The sequence below is a fragment of the Caretta caretta genome, chromosome 4, assembly GCF_965140235.1.
Source record: "Caretta caretta isolate rCarCar2 chromosome 4, rCarCar1.hap1, whole genome shotgun sequence".
In the NCBI taxonomy this organism is placed as follows: Eukaryota; Metazoa; Chordata; order Testudines; family Cheloniidae; genus Caretta; species Caretta caretta.
The window spans coordinates 71,139,042-71,157,620 of NC_134209.1; the positions used below are offsets into that span (position 1 = coordinate 71,139,042).

Consider the following 18,579-nt stretch of genomic DNA (forward strand, 5'->3'; position numbering starts at 1 on the left):
GCTTCTGTGGATAAGAATAGTTTCCATCTCACTCATCCTCTTTGCTGTGACTTCCCAAAGGTCTGTCCAGTGTATGTAATTTTTAAAAATAGCTACCTGCCCACAGTGAAGAGCACAGGGAGTCCTCCCGTTTCTTTCACATAGGCCTCCAAAAGTCATTACATGTTTTTTTAAAAAAAAAAAAAAAACTCCCAAACAAAAATAGCTAATTGTTCAACTTCTCAAACATTTTCTTACTGCAAAAATCCACATTCTTGCTGTGTGAAAGTGGAGTTTTCTTTTGGTCTCTTTAAGTAAACGGTTTCCACATACTTGTATGAAGACTACACCACTGCACATTTTACTGTCTAGGAAAATCTTCAAGTATTCAAGGAAAGATAAGTAAGTATTTTTAATGCAGCATACATATTTTTCTAGATGGAACAACAATTTTGAAAGAGAGCTCTCTTAGTTTGACAGTCAGTATTTTCTTTTGAAATTGCTCTTGGCTTGTTTACTCAATATATAAAAAAGAAAAGTTACAATGAGCTATACGTGAGGCAGCAGAATATAACAACAAAAAGTGGTCACACTGGTCCCAGTATCCTGTCTTCTGACAGTGGCCAGTGCCAGATGCTTCAGAGGGAATGAACATCACAGGGCAATTTATTGAGTGATCTGTCCCCTGTCATCCAGAGTCTGGCAGTTGGAGGTTTAGAGGGACCTAGAGCATGGGGTTGTCTCCCTGATCATCTTGGCTAATAGCTATTGATGGACCTATCCTACATGAACGTATCAAATTTTTTTTTTGACCCAGTGATACTTTTGGCCTTCACAACATCCCCTGGCAGTGAGTTCTGCTGGTGAACTGTGCATTGTGTGGAATACTTCCTTGTGTTTGTTTTAAACCTACTGTCTATTAATTTAATTCATGACTGCTATTTCTTGTGTTATATAAAGGGGTAAACAACATTTCCCTATTCACTTTCTCCACACCATTCATGATTTTATAGATCTCTACCATATCCCCCTTTAGTCATCTCTTTTCTAAACTGAACAGTCCCAGTCTTTTTAATCTCTCCTCATACGGAAGCTGTTCCGTAACCCTAATAATTTTTGGTTTCAGAGTAACAGCCGTGTTAGTCTGTATTCGCAAAAAGAAAAGGAATACTTGTGGCACCTTAGAGACTAACCAATTTATTTGAGCATAAGCTTTCGTGAGCTACAGCTCACTAGCTCACGAAAGCTTATGCTCAAATAAATTGGTTAGTCTCTAAGGTGCCACAAGTACTCTTTTTCTTTTTGCTAATAATTTTTGTTGCCCTTTTGTTGCCCTTTGTAATTTTCCCCTCTGTGAAATAATACTTGCTGTCCGATGTAAAACACTTTGAAATCTGAAGATCAAATATTATTGTTATTAATAAAAAATGGAATGCACAGATAACACATACCTCTTAATGTGTGTGAAGGTCACTTTGGCTGCACAATTTAGGTGGCTAGTTTTATTAGTTTGCCCTGTGTTTCTAATGAATGATCCTTTATATAATGAACATATTTAGATAGTTAGAATGGGTGTTTTTAAGTTAATATCATAAAGGATGTGTGCGTGATACCTCTGGCATAGATTTAATTTTTAAAATAAATTTGAAAAATAGTTATTTTAAAAGTGTGAATTAAATACACAAAAAATGTTTTTTGTTATGTCAGAGCAAGACCAATAAGCAGGGCTCTTGACCTTGGAGCTGATATTGTTGTGACTGGTAGATGTGTTGACAGTGGCATTGTATTAGGACCACTCATTCATTCTGTAAGTATAAGTCAGTTTTTCATAACTGGGACTTAACCCTCTTTTCGTACTATTGTGAATAGATATGAATGAACGGTTAGTAATCATTGTCAAGTACTTTTCTTTTTAATTTAGTTTCTACATTTTAATAAAAATAATGAGATCATGTAGCTTTTGGCCTTTTCTTTGACGTTTGACATTCATGTTAATTCGCCATAAGGCACATGACATTTGTCCAGTTTCATTTAATACATATGTTAAAATGGTCCCTTTAGGCCCCCCTTAAGGCCTAGAGGGCATGGGGCTAGCCAACCCTGATTACTAAAGAGGCACACCTGAGTTGGATCAGGTAATTCCCTATAAAGGGCAGCAGGTGGTTGCAGTGAAAGTGGAAGCTAAGGTAATTGTAGAGAGACTGTAAGGAGTGAGAAAGGCTTCTCCTATAGGAAAGACCCTAATACCAACAGAATTTAGTAGCCTGACCTAGGAGGCTGAACTCCAGCCAGGTAAAGCCTGGGAGTGAATGTGAATTAGGACTCAGCTTTGGAACTCAACTCCCTACCTGGCGGGGGGAAGAGAGAGATTGAATTGGGTTTGGGACCTGGAGGGCCAAATTCCTACTTGCTGGGAGAGCGATAAAGAATTGGGACCCAGCTCTGGAAAGAAGGGCTGGGAACTCCGTACCTAAGAGGGGAGAGACAATGAATTGCGGTTGGGGTCTGGAGGACCAGTATGTGTTGAGAGGACTAAATAAATTGTACCCCCAGAAGGGGAATGACTTAGTTAACTTTGGACTGAGTGAATTATTGCGGGGACTGGAAGAGGGGGAGACACAGGCAGGGAGCCAGAGATTGATCTCTGGCCGTGGGGGGCATTCAAGAGGTATCTGGGTGTGGCAAGCTCTCTTGTTCCATCTGGGATTTATTGTTCAAATAATGTTCTATTTGAAGTACAAAAAAATAGAGCCACTGGGTGAAATCACGGCCCCATTAAAGTCAATGTGAGTTTTGGTGTTGATTTAAATGGGGCCATGATTTCACCCTTAATCTTTTCTACGTTCAAATTGTTGCACATAACCTTGTGAGATGGAAAATGTCCTTTGCCACAAGGTGGCACAAGTGCTTTTTTGTTTTGTTTATAAAATGCTGGTGAGCAGTTTTTTCTACTCTTCTGCTGGTCTGTTTTCTAGGGCTAAACACATTTTTTTTAAAGTTTAATTTTAATGTGACATTTCTCAGATTAATCTAGCTACAGAAATTACACAAGGCAGGATGTGTGGTGTTTTTTGAGCACTTATATATACAGAATACTTTTATGACCACACACCTTGGAATGTTAACATCTTTTTTTTCTTTTTGGTGCATATTAAAATATTAGTAGGTGTATATATGAATATAAGATTCATACATAGTTTATTTTAAAACCTGATTCTTTTTTGACTGCATGCTTTAGAATGTCTAGCTAAACTTTTCCTTTTTTAGTTCAGGTCATTAGTAGTTGTTCTATTCATAACCTACTTAAATACGTGAGAGAAAAATTATTTAGTTTCTCTCACGAAAAGTTGCCATTATTACCTCCCGAGTGGCCTATATGTGGTTTTTCATATATTGCTTGTCTTCTCTGTTAAATAGTAAAATGAGTAATGCTGAATATTTCATTGCTTGTATTATGTTAATTTTAATGTATTAATGCACTATACAATTAAAACAAACAAAAATCCCTTCCGATTTTCTAGGAAGATTGGGCTGCTACCAATGCTTTATTACTCAGAGCATCCACTTAAATTTTATCTCTTGAAGCCTGTGTGTGTGTACATAATGTATTTGTATTTTTTTTAGTTTGGCTGGAACAGGGATGAGTTTGACTTATTAGCAGCTGGAAGGTAAATGATATAACTATTAAAAATGTTATGAAATTGTCTTGATTTTTAAAATAAAATTAAGTGAGCTATTAAAGAGCTTCAGCACACCGAATACATGGGTGACCATTTTGTTGAATACACTTGATTGGATGCTACAGTTTATTAAATGAGCTCTTTAAACATTCTGAGAAGCTTTGGAACCTAAATTTTAATAAAAGAATGAGGAAAATTAAAAACATGCTTAAGAAACTATACAGATGGTTTGTGCCTGTTTTGTGAGAAAAGGAGTGAAACCTTGTGTTATAGACAATAAAGACAGGTTTCAGAGTAACAGCCGTGTTAGTCTGTATTCGCAAAAAGAAAAGGAGTACTTGTGGCACCTTAGAGACTAACCAATTTATTTGAGCATGAGCTTTCGTGAGCTACAGCTCACTTGAGCTGTAGCTCACGAAAGCTCATGGTGAGCTGTAGCTCACGAAAGCTCATGCTCAAATAAATTGGTTAGTCTCTAAGGTGCCACAAGTACTCCTTTTCTTTTTATAGACAATAAAGTAACTGGGCTGGGTGCAGGTATTACTGGGTAAAGTTCTATGGCCTGAGGTAGACAAGAGGTCAGACTAGATGATCAGAATGATCCCTTTTTTGGCTTTGAAATGTATGAAAGTGTGATACTCAGCTAATCCCAGTGGATCCATCAACAGGGCTGGTCAAAACTCAGAATGTCTGTTCTGCAGAAAATTCTGACACTTTTTGAAAAAGTTTTTGGCCTGATTTGGTATGAAAACTTGAAATATCAGAATTTCCTGCAGAACAGATGTTTTGAAAAGTTCTTGTTTTGGAAAAATTGAAACCTTTTGGTTTGACTATTACAAACAAAATAGGTCAGCCAGCTGCCCAACTCCTGGAAAGTCCCCAGTGGATTCCTTGTCATGAAGCAGGGTCCCTAAAAACCCTGGGAGCTCTGGTTTTAGCTGGGGGTTCCCAGGTCTGCCAGGCTCCCAGCTGTGCAGCAGGGAGCCTGAGAGCCCCAAGCTGAGTACTCAGAATCACTAGTCATTTTTGAAAATCTTGGCCTTGATATATAAAACTGCATCAAATTGCTATGAAGGAGGTGTCCAGCATGTTCCTTTCTGTCCTATTTAACCCTGATTATACTGCACTGTTATATTTGTGGATAAGTGGCAGCTTGTTTTTCAACGTAGTTATTCATTGGAGTGTTTTTTGTTTTCCAGTCTTGCAGGCCATCTCATTGAATGTGGTGCTCAGTGTACAGGTGGAATATTCACAGACTGGCATACGATTCCAGACTGGTAGGGAGCTGTAATACTGATATAAAAGTGTTTGTGTGTAGCTATTAGCGCCAGTTTTCTATTCTGTGCTTTTTCCTGTCTGTGTATTTTGTCACATTTCCTCTTTAAGATACACATCCTTCGTATTTCTATTACCTTTCCTGACTACATAGGGCCTGTCATGCTCCAAATGGAGTCTTCTCATCAATTTTGATAAATGTAGCTCTGGGGCCTTTATGTGCATGTTTATTGTCCTTGGTATTGTTTTCTCTAAAATATATTTTTATCTTCTACTTTTTAGAATGATCTGGTATTATTCTTGGGTCTCTACTGTCTGTCTTCTCACTGTGTTCTTTGATACTGGCAATTGTATACTTTATAACTACTATGTCAATCCTTCAGTTGGATCACCCCAGCTGCTATGCTTTTTCTGTTTCAAAATATGTTTCTTAGTCCAGGCTTGATCTTGCAAGGTGCTAAACCCCTTCTGTGAATTACATAATACCTCCAACTCCCATTCAGGAGAGAGCATTCAGTACCTCAAGAGTTAGCACCTCACAGGGTCAAATACTCTTTTCAGACCTTAGTTCATTAATGGATAGTGTTCTCCTACACGTAATAATCCTAATGATTTACAGTTCAGCCTGAGAATCTAGTGACAGAGTTAGTGTTTGTGGTAACAAGACATTCTGTTCAGCTTACAACGTTATAAAACTAATCGTACTTACTGGCATATCCCCTTGTATCCTGCAGTACCATGAAACTGCTTAAAAATCCTATGTTTCAGAGTAGCAGCCGTGTTAGTCTGTATTCGCAAAAAGAAAAGGAGTACTCGTGGCACCTTAGAGACTAACCAATTTAATTGAGCATAAGCTTTCGTGAACTACAGCTCACTTCATAAAAGCTTATGCTCAAATAAATTGGTTAGTCTCTAAGGTGCCACCAGTACTCCTTTTCTTTTTAAAAATTCTATGTAACTGGATTCCAAAAGAGCTTTGTTATATAAAGTGAGCCAAAGAAAATGCTTTTTCCTGTAAAAATGCTAGTAGATCTTTGTTTCTGGGAATTTTTAATGCTAAATAACAGAGGTGTGTGGTTTTAATAAAAAAGGAAAACATGTTTCAAATATATAAAACTCCACGAGATGTACATGTACACACATGTACATGTATATAGGTATAGTTAACTTACCTTGGTGTGTGTGTGTATACACACATTATGTATGGGTGTATGTATGTGTGAATATTTATGTACCTATATATGGCTATCTAAAATCATGGTATTTCTATTATACTTGTGCTGACTGCTAGTAGCATGGATTAGTGCATAATAGTAGCACTGGACTGTGGTCTTCTATTATGTCCCATTCCCCTGCCTGTGTGCATATGTTTGCATTAATAATACTACCACTAGTATTTCAGTAATTTTCTGCCCCTGTAGGTTAAATCTATTGAAGAGAAAGGATTAGCTGAAGTGCCCTGAAACTGGGGAAATCCTTATTTTTAGATTTTGCATACATACTTTTTGATTTTAAAAATTAAGTTAATTCAGTATTTTGTCTGTCCACCCATATTGTCTGCTACTTTAAAGACATTACAAATAAAAGATTAAAACACAATTTAAAAAGTTCCTTTTGTTTTATTATTTTAAATTTAGAGTGGAAGAGAAGAGGGCTGGCTTGCTAGTATAGTGGATTTGTGTTCCAGCGCTTCTGCCCTGGAACACAGGGAAGAAAATTGACTCGTTATAGAGTTGTCTTCTTAAAATTGGTCTGTTTTAAAATAGTTGGTTCCTATATGGAGGCCTGGATATATTAAGAAGTAAGATAACCAAACAAATTCAGTATCATAGTTAACTACTTCAAAATTATTAGACCTTTGACTCTTATGCTTATGGAAGTGTTTACTCTTTTGTATTTGAATGTTTGGAAGTGTACCTTGGCTCACGTAGGTCCAGGTGATTGAATAATGATTTTTTGTTTTTATTCTAATAGTGATCAAAATGCACCAATATCTGCTTCCCTATTAGCATACCACCAGCACTAGTGAGATGCCCATAAAGAGGCAGCTACAGCTAGTGGATTTGACGGAAATCTGTACATACTGTAATAGGACTTTTACCGGTTTAGAAAGAACTAACCTTATCAGCTTCCCCAAAATCAGTTTATATAACTTAAAAATAAATAAATCATAGTTTCTGTGTTATGCTGGATTACCCACAATCCAGTACCACCAAAATCAGGATTTGTGTAAGGAATCCATGTGTTGCCAATAAGACACAATTTCTATATAAATCTCTCTCTCTTGCACAGGCATCCACATGTGAGGCCAGTGCAAAAACCATGATTAATCAACTCCAAAAACCTCTACCAGGCCTCTGCACTTGAATTAAAGGGCTTTAGCTTTTGATAACAGCAGGGTTTTTATTCTCTCTGTAGACTAGCCATTAGAGGGCAATCTTGCTCACTCACACCTGATGCATTTTTCTACTGTCTCCTCTCACCCCCAACACCCCACCAGTTAAGGTACTGAAATTTACAAAAAGCCATGCTGCTTATACCCTATCTACTCACAAGAACAGAAGAGAACAGCCAGGCATATTACTGAGTGAAAGTAACAGACGTGAACTCACCTGAGATTTTGGCCTATAAAGCATAACTGTCTAAGCAGAAAATGTAATCATGCATAAATAAAGGGTGGTTTCATTTAAACTTAATAATGGCAGGCAAATCAGAGTTAAAACTGTCATTTGATCTGTACATGTTAGGGTTATATTACTGTATCTCTTTTTTAGTACTAAAATGGATGCTGGTTGTGGACCTACTCTATTTGTCTATTATGGATTTTTAAAACTTCCCTCTGAAAAATTTGATATTGGCCACTGTTGGAAACAGAACGTTAGAGTAGATGGAAACAAAGAAGAAGACCAAGTTAAAGTAGTGCTTGCAATTGTAATGTGGTATTTCCTGGCAGTAAGTCTTAGCTGTGCAATCCTAGCCTTCTCTTAACAGTGTTTCATTTTATTTATGCTGCTTTGCTGAGGAAGAACAAAGGAATGAGGCAGTGCCCTTATCTGACTCATATCTCTAAAAGTTGCTTTCATGAACTGAAGTTGGGCTTGAGACCCCCTCCCCATTATTGATTTAAATAAAACCACCAAAAAGTGACACACTTCCTTTTATATCCTTCAGGTATAATTTGTTAGAAATTCATTGTGCATTGACTGACTGACAGATGTTTCTGGCAGATTGATATAAGAGGTGGCTTTTGCTGTTACTGGACTGCTACATACTATCACCACTGGTATTTAACATTGATGAATAGCCTATAGTGCAGAGACTGAAACTAAATGGATTGTAATGCCAGCAATATGCTGATGACATTCAATTCTATATTTCCTTTTCATCTATCTCACACAGTGCTTCCAATCACTCACAGGCACTAAGTCAGAGGAACACTGGAATGTTTGAAGACCAAAACTAAATCCAGGAAAGAGTGAACTAATGCTAATTAGTAATCACTCTGAGGAGCCTCCTTGCCCTCAGTCAAGGGTGTTTGCCCTCCAGCAGTTAGGGTATCACAAACCTTTTGGGCCATGCGGGATTCATCACAGACTCTGGAGAACCAAATTGCAGCATCACTAAGGGTATTTCTTGACTAGGATCAAAAGTGTTCTTCAAGTACATCACTGCAGATCCCACTTTAGGAGCATCTGCCCCGTGGGCGCAAGATTGGATTATTTTGAATAGCACTGTCTCTTGGGGCTATGCATTCATTCTGTGCCTCATCAGGCTCCTGGACAGCTGGCACCCTCCCTCAGATCCTTCTAACTGTCTCTGGCAAGCAAGACAGAACCCAGTGAGTGTCCCACCCACTGATCTCATTAGAGACTCTAAAAACTGTTCACTTTAATGAAATTTGTGCACTCTTACCTTCACACTCTAAACCACCAAAATAAAATAAAGATTGGTGATCTTCCCCCTCCCCACCCCGTCCCATTTGCCTCCCTGTCCAGTGGGACAAGGCACTTTGTGTCAACTGCAACACCTCACAGCAAACTCCAAACCCTCAGTCCTGCAACAGGCGATACCCATCAAAGACAGATACAAGTTGATGCCTTTTCTGCCTAGGGGAGAGCCACATTCTGGACAGATACACTGTGTGGAAGACTTTCTCTGCCAGGATCCTCACACCTCGAGACGCTCACCTCAAACTACATTTGCTAGAGCAGTCCAGGCAGGTCAATTTGGACCCAGAAGTGATTTTTGGAACGAGGCTAGATAAACCAGTATTGGCCAGTACTCCCACACATATCAGATCTTGGGTAGTGGAAAGAAGGCAAAAAGGGTGCTGACAAAGCTGGCGCAGCTGATTTTGATGCTGACCACTTCGTTGAGGAAGTCCTCTGCACCAACAGCCTCAGCAGTGGCCATCTTGGCATTGGCATCATGAGCAATGGTGGCATTGATGACTCTGGCACCTACACTAGCCACACAGATACCAGTGCTCCAAGCAATAGAGCCAGCATTGGTATCCTCTCACAAAGGGGGAAACTAAATCATGGGGCCAGATGAAGCCTAAACACAGTTCCAAAGCCAGAGGAAAGTCCTGAAAGGAAGACATAAAATAACATTCCTCCAAGGTCAGAGCCTTTAAGCTCTTGGTCAGGGCATGTCAGGGAGAGAGACTCCTGGCAATGAAGTGATGAAGCCTTGAAAGGGCCTGAGATGTATCCAGGAGGAATTAGGATCACTTCTGGAGATGTTCTCAGTGCAAAGAGTCCTGTGGCAATATCACCCCATGGCACCACCATCTGAAGACGAAATATATTTTTCCTCCCTGTTGCTGACCTATTCCTGGTCACTGGCATCAAGTAAGTTTCCCTCTCCTCTTTACCAAATATAATTACTGCATTTGGGAGAAGTATCAAATTCCCTTCCTATCAAAAATCCTGAAGATGAACAGATGTATGTTGAGGGAAAGGATCAAGGAGGGCCAGATGGTGGTGAGAACATTCTTACAGGTGGCCATGGACACTTCTGATACAGGTGTGAGGTCGGTGGCCAGAGCCATTACAATGAAGTTGGCTTTGTGGCTTCAGTTATATCATGCAAGGTACAGGCTACTCTAGAGGACCTGCCCTTGAAGGGAATGGAATTATTCAGCCAGAGGACTGATGAATACTCAAGTCCCTCAAGGGTTTGAAGACTACACTACAGTCCCTGGGGATTTATACACCATTGCCCTATAGAAAGTCATACAAAAGTGGGAGCTGTCTAATGTTTTTATGAATGCTCTGCATAGCAGTGACTTATTCGACTTGTTAGGGCTCCCTACTGGATGTAAAAGGATTAAAATTCTGCTTCTGGGGCAGTGCAGGAGAAGTGAGTTGTTTGTGTCACATGACTGTCTGGGGTGATATGAATGGGTCATTAAGGACTGGGTCATTAATTAATTAATGGGTCATTAAGGACTGGCTGGAACCAACCCATACCAGTCAGGGATCCAAAAAGACAATATCAACAAAGACAACTGAACAATTGGCGATTCCCATTGTTGGCAGGCTGAACATGTGAACGCAGCATAGCTCTCTGCAGGAGAAGGACAATGGACTGAAGTAACAGGAGGCTGTGATAAGAGTTGGCGTTGCAGAGAGACAGTCTCACTGGTGACTAAGACAAAAGAAACAGAGACGGAGAAAGGAAGCAAAGGTGATTCCTCCAGCAGCGTGGTTCAAGGGAGCCCTGGCTTGGCCAGTATGGGCTATGTCTTAACCTTTGCTTCTCTGTGCTAACCTAAGGACTTCCCTAGGCTGTATTCCCATTGACTAATAACCCATACTCTGTTTTGAAAAGGCTGCATGGAGTTGTTGCAGATACTTTTACTCGCTTCAGGAAGTATCTGAACAGGAGTCATTTAAGTTGGACTCGCTGGGCCGAGGTCACGGTGAGAAACAAGATTGCTTGAGCCCCGGTGCACAGCCTAGGAGGCATTGAAGCCTCATGACCTAACCTTGTGGAAAAGTGTTACCACTTGGTATCTGACACGCTGAAGGGATCCTCCTAAGGGACTGCTTACAGGCAGGAGCATAGCACAGATCCTGTGGATCTGTAGCACAAGTATCAGCCTTGACAAAGGGCTGACAGCCTGATTACTGACAGAAAGAAGCCCAGCTGCTCTAGGGGATGCCCATCTTCCATCTCCTCAACCAACCTTACACCTTGTCAGAGGCAGTAGATTTGACAGGAGTGTTGATTCCAGTGTAATTCTCAATCTGGAGTATGCCCTCACCTTTGGGAGTTTCCGTTTCCACTGGGCTGCGGTCGCCATCACAGCTGACAAATGGGCATTAAAAATCATTGTCCAGAGATACCCTATACATTACCTACTCATCCCCCAGCTCCCATACTTCTTCAGGGATCTTTCTCACAAGAGCCTGTTACAACCAGAAATGGACTTGTTGTTCCATCTAGGAGACATAGAAGAAATACTGCAGGGCTATCATTGTCTTATCCTAGACATGAGATGACTCAACAAATATATATGCCATTTCAGATTCAGGATGGTAACGCTTGCCTCCAGGATCCCATCTCTTCATGCTCAAAGCTGGTTCATGGCTCTCAACTTGCAGGATGCATGCTTCCACATAGCCATCCATCCATCCCATAGGGAGAACCTAAGATTCGCACTGGGGTCTTGTCATTACTAGTACAAAATACTGCTATTTGGACTCTGCATAGCACCAAAAGTCTTAACAAACTGCCTAGCAGGGGTAGTGGCACAGCTCCGAAGGGCATTCATATCTATCCTTACCTAGACAATTTGCTAATCTCAGCAGGAGGCAGTGGGAAACTTAGACCACGCCTTCTCCTTGTTCTCTCAGCTGGGCCTCCTAGTGAATTATCAAAATTCTCTCGTTCCATTGCAAGTGATTTGAGTTCAGAAGAACCATGATTGACTCCAGGTTGGTGAGAGCATATCTTCCTGAGGACAGGTTCCTGTCAGTGCCGTCGCTACTACAAAGGCATGAACGTGTCTGGGACTGCTAGGCCATATGTCATCATGCACATACATGATACTGCTCACCAGATTTCACTTTGTGGCCACTCCAACTCTGGCTCAGGTCAGTCAATTCCCCAGCAAAACACCTAATGAGCAAGAACAAGGTCGTGGTCCCACTTCATGTAATAACAGAACTGAAACGGTGGAAGGAACATGCAAATGTGCATGGAGAAATATGGTTCTCTTTTTCCTCCCCAACTATGGCTTGAATCACAGATGCATCAGGGACAGGTTGGGGAGGAAGAAGAGAACCATATTTCTCCATGCACATTTGCATGTTCCTTCCACCGTTTCAGTTCAGTTCCACTTGTGTCATGTGCAGATGTAAGAGAAATGGTGTCCAGAGGACATGGGGCTCCATATCAGTGTCCTGGAACTCACAACCATGAGGCTAGCCTGCATGACCTTCCTACTTGTTCTTTAAAACTCCACAGTGCAGATCCTGACAGAAAACATCTCTGTGATGCACTATATAAACAATTAAGGAGGTGTATGCTTCTCTCCCCACTGTCCAGAAACTATCAAGCTCTGGAAGTGGTGCCATCAATGCAGGATAACCCCTGGGGCTCTTTTACCTTCTGGGAATGGGTAGTAATTTGGCAAACTTCATGAGTGGTCTCAGTGGAGGTCCATCACAGAGCAGCTGTACCTGCATTGGGATACCCATGTGATTAGACTTGTTTGCCTCCAGTGTCAACTTCAAGTGTCAGAACTTCAGTTTCAGAGAAGGTATGAGGCCAGGCTCACTACCTGGTTCTTCTCTCCAGCAGTGATTCCCAAGGTCTCCTTCTACTAATTTCCTCTGATCATCAGGATGATTTCCAAAATCAGAAGAGAGAAAGCCATGATCATTCTCGTAGTTCTGTACTGGCTGTGGTAGTTTTGACTAACAGATCTACTACAAACATCCATCCAATCTCCGTTGCAACTCCTAGACTATTATCTCCCAACACTACAGCCAGATACTCCATTCAGACCTCTATTAGACACTAAGCGTATGTGAGCCTTTCAAAGCTCCTAATGCTGACCAGCCCGTGCATGCATTATATTCACAGAGCAACTGAGCATGCTCCTTCCAGCCCAGGGCTACAGGGGTGGGTCCAGACTCTCCCTATGATGGCTGTTTCTGGTTGCTCTGGGGTGGGCTGGGTGCTGGAACTGAGAGCAGGGAGCCTGTTTCTCCTGTTCTCTTAGTGACTTCCCTGCTGGCACCCAGGTTTTGTGGGGGAGAAAGCAGTCTGATTTAAATGTATAGGGGACAAGATCTGTTTTAGGACATTGAGGGGGTGGTCTGGGGGAGTAGACTGGGACAAGGTACCTGGGTGGTAGATTCTGGGGGCACAGATGGAGATTGGCAGGGCCAGGAGCCTGGAACTGGGAATCTGTGAGGTGGAAGGAAGGGAGACAGACTTGACAAGCTTGGATGCAGGGGAAGAACTGGGACTGGGCAAAGAGACTGGGATGAGAAGTGGAAGGAGGTGAGGGCAGTGAGGTTGGATGGGAGGAGATGGGCATGGAGAATATGGGTGAAAGGGAGGCACAGATCAGCAAATGGTGGAGGGAACTGGGACTAGAGGGACTGACCAGGCCAGAAGAGTGGGTGAGGGAGAGCCTGGGATAAGGAGTCTGGAAGGGTTCAGGCTAGGATTTACTGGGTAGGGACACTGGGACTGGGATCAGAAGCCTGAGGAGTGGAGACTGGTTGACTAGGTGGAGAAAATGGGACTGAGACAAGGAGCCAGTGGTGAGGTAGAGACAGGATTGAGACAGGGGAAAGCGTAGAGGGGATCACGCTTTTGGGGAATGGGAAGAAGTCTGTTCCCACCAGAGCAAACTGCCATCTAGAGCCTGAAATGGAACCCAAGATTCCTGAATCTCACCATTCCTCTGCTGCCAGGAAGTACCATCTGTGAAATCCACTGACAAAGTGTCTCATTCCTCTCTAGTGCTGATCCACAAGAGGACAGCAACTTCCAGGGCTTTTTATTTTTGGTTTTAACCAATAAAATAGCCTTGATTTAAAAAAAGAAAAGAAATTAGCATCTATCCAGTTAATATTGGAAAAACACTGGAAATAGTTACTTGTATGGAAGGGCTTGTCTACACAGAGCTGTAATGCCAACTATGAGCATGTGATTTCTAAAGCCCACTGACATGTTACATATTTATTGGTCCATGTAGACCCTGCCGGTGCACACTAAAGGTTCCCTAGTGCGTTTTAATGTAGTGCTGTGTGAAACAGTAATACATCAAAATTCTATAGGGAACATTACAAAGAGATTACTCATGAGTATATAAACTACTGTAATGAATAATATATATAATATACATTACTCATTACAGCATATACAAAGAGAGAACCCTGAAAAACCCAGCCCCAGATTTTTGGATACCTACATGAAGCTCAAAAATTGCTAAAAATAAACCCTGAAAAATGAAATTAATAAATACTGAAAAACAGAAGCCTTACAACTTGCTGCTCTGATCAGTTACTCTTTTAGTTCAAGTGGCTGAGAGTGGTACTGTGGATGACCCATGTGGCTCTTAACATGATACTACATAATAGAATTTCTGTTTCCTTTTTTAAAAAACAAAGAAATTACATTAAAACCACTCTTAAAACATTAAAAGAACATTATTAAGGGTTGCAAAGTCAAGCACTCAAAAGTTAGGAAATGCCATAATTAAGGTGTAACCTTAATTATACCCCTTTTTGTCTATGCATTTGTGACACAGTCTTTTATTACATGATCACATATTGTTTTCCCACAGGGCCCATTTCATTCAGTGTACAAATTGGATGATGCTCACTTAATGAGCATCTATTCAATATTTTGTTTTCTTTTTGTTCAATGTGTGAACCCCTTATTTAATGGGATGATCACTCTCCTGAGGATAACACAGAGAGATAAAGAACAGATGTTGCTTGAATGCCAGCAAACACCGGGACCATACACTGCCATGCTTTGTTATGCAATGATTCCAGACTATGTGCTACTGGCCTGGTGTGGTAAAGTGTCCTACCATGGAGGACAGAATAAGGCTTCCCTCCCCAGAAACCTTTTGCAAAGGCTTTGGGAGTACCTCCAGGAGAGCTTCATGGAGATGTTCCTGGAGGATTTCTGCTCCATCCCCAGACACGTTAACAGACTTTTCTAGTAGCTGTACTGGCCGCGAATGCATCCCAAGCCTTCAGGGCAAATTAATAATTAAACACGCTTGCTTTTAAACCATGTATTATATTTACAAAGGTACACTCACCATAGGTGCCTTCTCCAGCTTCATGGTCCGGCAGCCTGCCTTGGGAGGGTTGGGAGAGTATTGGCTCCAGGGTGATAAACAGTTCCTGGCTGTCGGGGAGAACGGTTCGTCCGCTTGCCTGCTGTGCGCTCTACTCCTCCTCATCTTCCTTGTCCCTAAAATCCGCATCCCTGTTGCATGAGACTCCCCCCTTGCAGGTATCCATGGACGGGGTGGGGTAGTGGTAGGGCCCCCCCCCCCTAGAATTGCATGCAGCTCATCATAGAAGCGGCATGTGTGGGGCTCTGAGTTGGAGCGGCCGTTTGCCTCTTTGGTTTTTTGGTAGGCTTGCCTGAGCGCCTTAATTTGTATGCAGCACTGCTGATGGTCTCTGTTGTAGCCTCTGTCCATCATGCCCTTGGAGATTTTTGCAAATATTTTGGCATTTCGTTTTTTGGAATGGAGTTCTGATAGGACGGATTCGTCTCCCCATACAGCAATCAGATCTAGTACCTCCCGTTCAGTCCATGCTGGAGCTCTTTTGCGATTCTGGGACTGCATGGTCCCCTGTGCTGATGAGCTTGCCATGCTGGCCAAACAGGAAATGAAATTCAAAAGTTCCTGGGGCTTTTCCTGTGTACCTGGCTAGTGCATCTGAGTTGAAAGTGCTGTCCAGAGCGGTCACAATGGAGCACTCTGGGATAGCTCCCGGAGGCCAATACCGTTGAATTGCGTCCACACTACCCCAAATTTGACCCGGTGATGTCTATTTCAGCGCTAATCCCCTCTTCAGGGAGGAGTACAGAAATTGATTTTAAGAGCCCTTTATGTAAAAAAAAAATGGCTTCGTTGTGTGGACGGGTGCAGGGTTAAATAGCTCTAACGCTGCTAAATTCGACCTAAACTCGTAGTGTAGACCATGGCTAAGAGTTCACTGGTTTCTTTGCTTATTTCCCTTAAAACTTCATGTATATCTGTTCTCCAGACTTAGATGCACAAACTTTTCTATAACCAATTTAGTTACGTGTAGAGTATACTGCCTGTATTAGAACAAGAACATAATTAGTTCAGGAGGACTGTTCCAAAGGCAAAACTATTTTAAGTATGCATTTAGAGCTTGATGATCACTGATTTCAATGAGAATTGTGATGCTCAGCCTCTATCAAAAGCAAGCCCTCAGAGAGATGCTTTGGGGGACTGCATAGCTCCTTAGCTCCACTTATTCCACCATTTGTTCTTCTCCTGTCTCTGGAAAGTTTTTCTTGGACACATCTCCACCTTCTTATGAGAGGAGTCGAGCCAGGTGGCCTCTTTAGAAGGTATACAGTTTTGGTTTTGTTTTAAGTGTCTTTTTTGATCATCGCTTCTACTCAGAGGAGTTCTTTGAAACAGGAAGAAAAGTCTTAAAACTCGGAAAGCAACTTCAGTAGAACCTCAGAGTTAACAACACCTGAGTTACGAACTGACCAACCACACACCTCATTTGGAACTGGAAGTATTCAGTCAGGCAGCAGCAGTGACCCTCCCCCGCCCCCCCCCCCCCCAAAAAAAAGCAAATACAGTACAGTACTGTTAAACATAAACTACTTTAAAAAAAAAACAAAAAAAGGGAAAGTTTAAAAAAAATTGACAAGGAAGGAAACTTTCTGTGCTTGTTCCATTTAAATTCAGATGGTTAAAAGCAGCATTTTTCTTCTGCATAGTACAGTTTCAAAGCTGTATTAAGTCAATGTTCAGTTGTAAACTTTTGAATGTATAACCATAACGTTTTGTTCGGAGTTTCAAATATTTCAGATTTCAGAGTAACAGCCGTGTTAGTCTGTATTTGCAAAAAGAAAAGGAGTACTTGTGGCACCTTGGAGACAAACCAATTTATTTGAGCATAAGCTTTCGTGAGCTACAGCTCACTTCATCGGATGCATACTGTGGAAAATACAGAAGATGTTTTTATACACACAAACCATGAAAAAATGGGTGTTTATCACTACAAAGGATTTTCTCTCCCCCTACCCCACTCTCCTGCTGGTAATAGCTTATCTAAAGTGATCACTCTCCTTACAAAGAGTTACAAACAGCCTCCATTCCCTAGGTGCTCATAACTCTGAGATTCTGCTGTATTCAAGAATTCATCCAGATGCCAATGAAGAGTCAACCACATTTTAGCAGTGATGGAACTGTATTTATTACTGCTTGTTTATCATTTTTCCTGTGCAATTACATTGTTTTTTTATGAAAACCTTCTGTTTCTCTCTCTGTCGTACTGCTCTTCTCCTTATTTTGCCTCACTGTTTTCTCTTATCCATCTGGGTTTTATTATTTTACTGCACTGAATTATGATTTATTTGTGTCTTTTAATACTTCCAGTTTTCTGATGCTGATTTTCCATTTATTATTACAAAGGCCACAAAAGTATCTTCAAAAGATGTAATTAATCCAATCTCCCTACATCCCTTTGCCTCCAAGATCCTTGAACCCAGTCTGCTTCTGCTGTTTTGACTGCTCCTCTAGTACACTCCTAGGTGCTCTGTTTTCTCCACCCTCCATTCCACTTTTCCTACTTTAATAAATCGCCAGTGACCTCATGGCCAAGTTGTAGGGCCGGTTTTCGATTCTGATTTCCTGTATCTGCCTGTCTACTTTCACAACTGTCGGTCACAACCTTCTTTCTGTGTTCTACCTCTTCCTTGGGTTTTCATGAGTCTTTACTCCTCTGATTCTCTTCCCACCCATTTAATCACTGCTTTAGTGTCATAGTCTATGACGGCTCCTTCACCCCTCTTTTAGCCATTGTTGGTGTCTTCGGGGTTCTGTCTATGGTTACTTCTGCATTTTACTACTGGGCAACATAATTTATGTAAGTGTGTGGTCTTATTTGTCTTATCGCAGGTAATACAGTTAGTTGATTGTCTTGACAGTTTATTCAATATTTTCTTGTTTGTGTCTATAAAGGTTCTGTGCTGTATCTTATTGGTTAATATTTAATTTAGTTGCTTCTATAAAAATGTTGGTATGTGTTAATTACTTATGAAGTAATTAATATTTTTTTCTTTTATTCTGAACTCTTAACGTTTTTAATGTTTTTAACTCTTTAGGCATAACATGGGGTTTCCCATTGTAGAATGTTCTTCTGATGGACACTTTACTCTATCCAAACCACCTGACACAGGGGGCCTAATCTCTTTTGGCACGGTGGCTGAACAGTTGGTGTATGAAATTGGCAACCCTCAGCATTATCTCTTGCCAGATGTCACATGTGACTTTTCTCAAGTTTCCATTACTGAAATTCCAGGTTAGTGGCTGTTGCAGGCAGAGGACCCTTATATTGAGGAAATCTATTCAGTAAGCTATGTTGGCAGACTAAAG

General features: G+C 41.2%; 1 protein-coding gene across 1 annotated transcript in view; it reads left to right on the forward strand.

Moving 5' to 3' along the window:
* Positions 1–18,579, forward strand: part of LOC125635584 (uncharacterized) — a 106,541-nt gene that overhangs the window by 15,952 nt on the left and 72,010 nt on the right. Inside the window, exons 6-9 of the mRNA XM_048847443.2 lie at positions 1,687–1,786; positions 3,604–3,647; positions 4,859–4,936; positions 18,309–18,505. Of these exons, the coding sequence (XP_048703400.1) occupies positions 1,687–1,786; positions 3,604–3,647; positions 4,859–4,936; positions 18,309–18,505 (419 nt within the window). The remainder of the gene's footprint in view (positions 1–1,686; positions 1,787–3,603; positions 3,648–4,858; positions 4,937–18,308; positions 18,506–18,579) is intronic.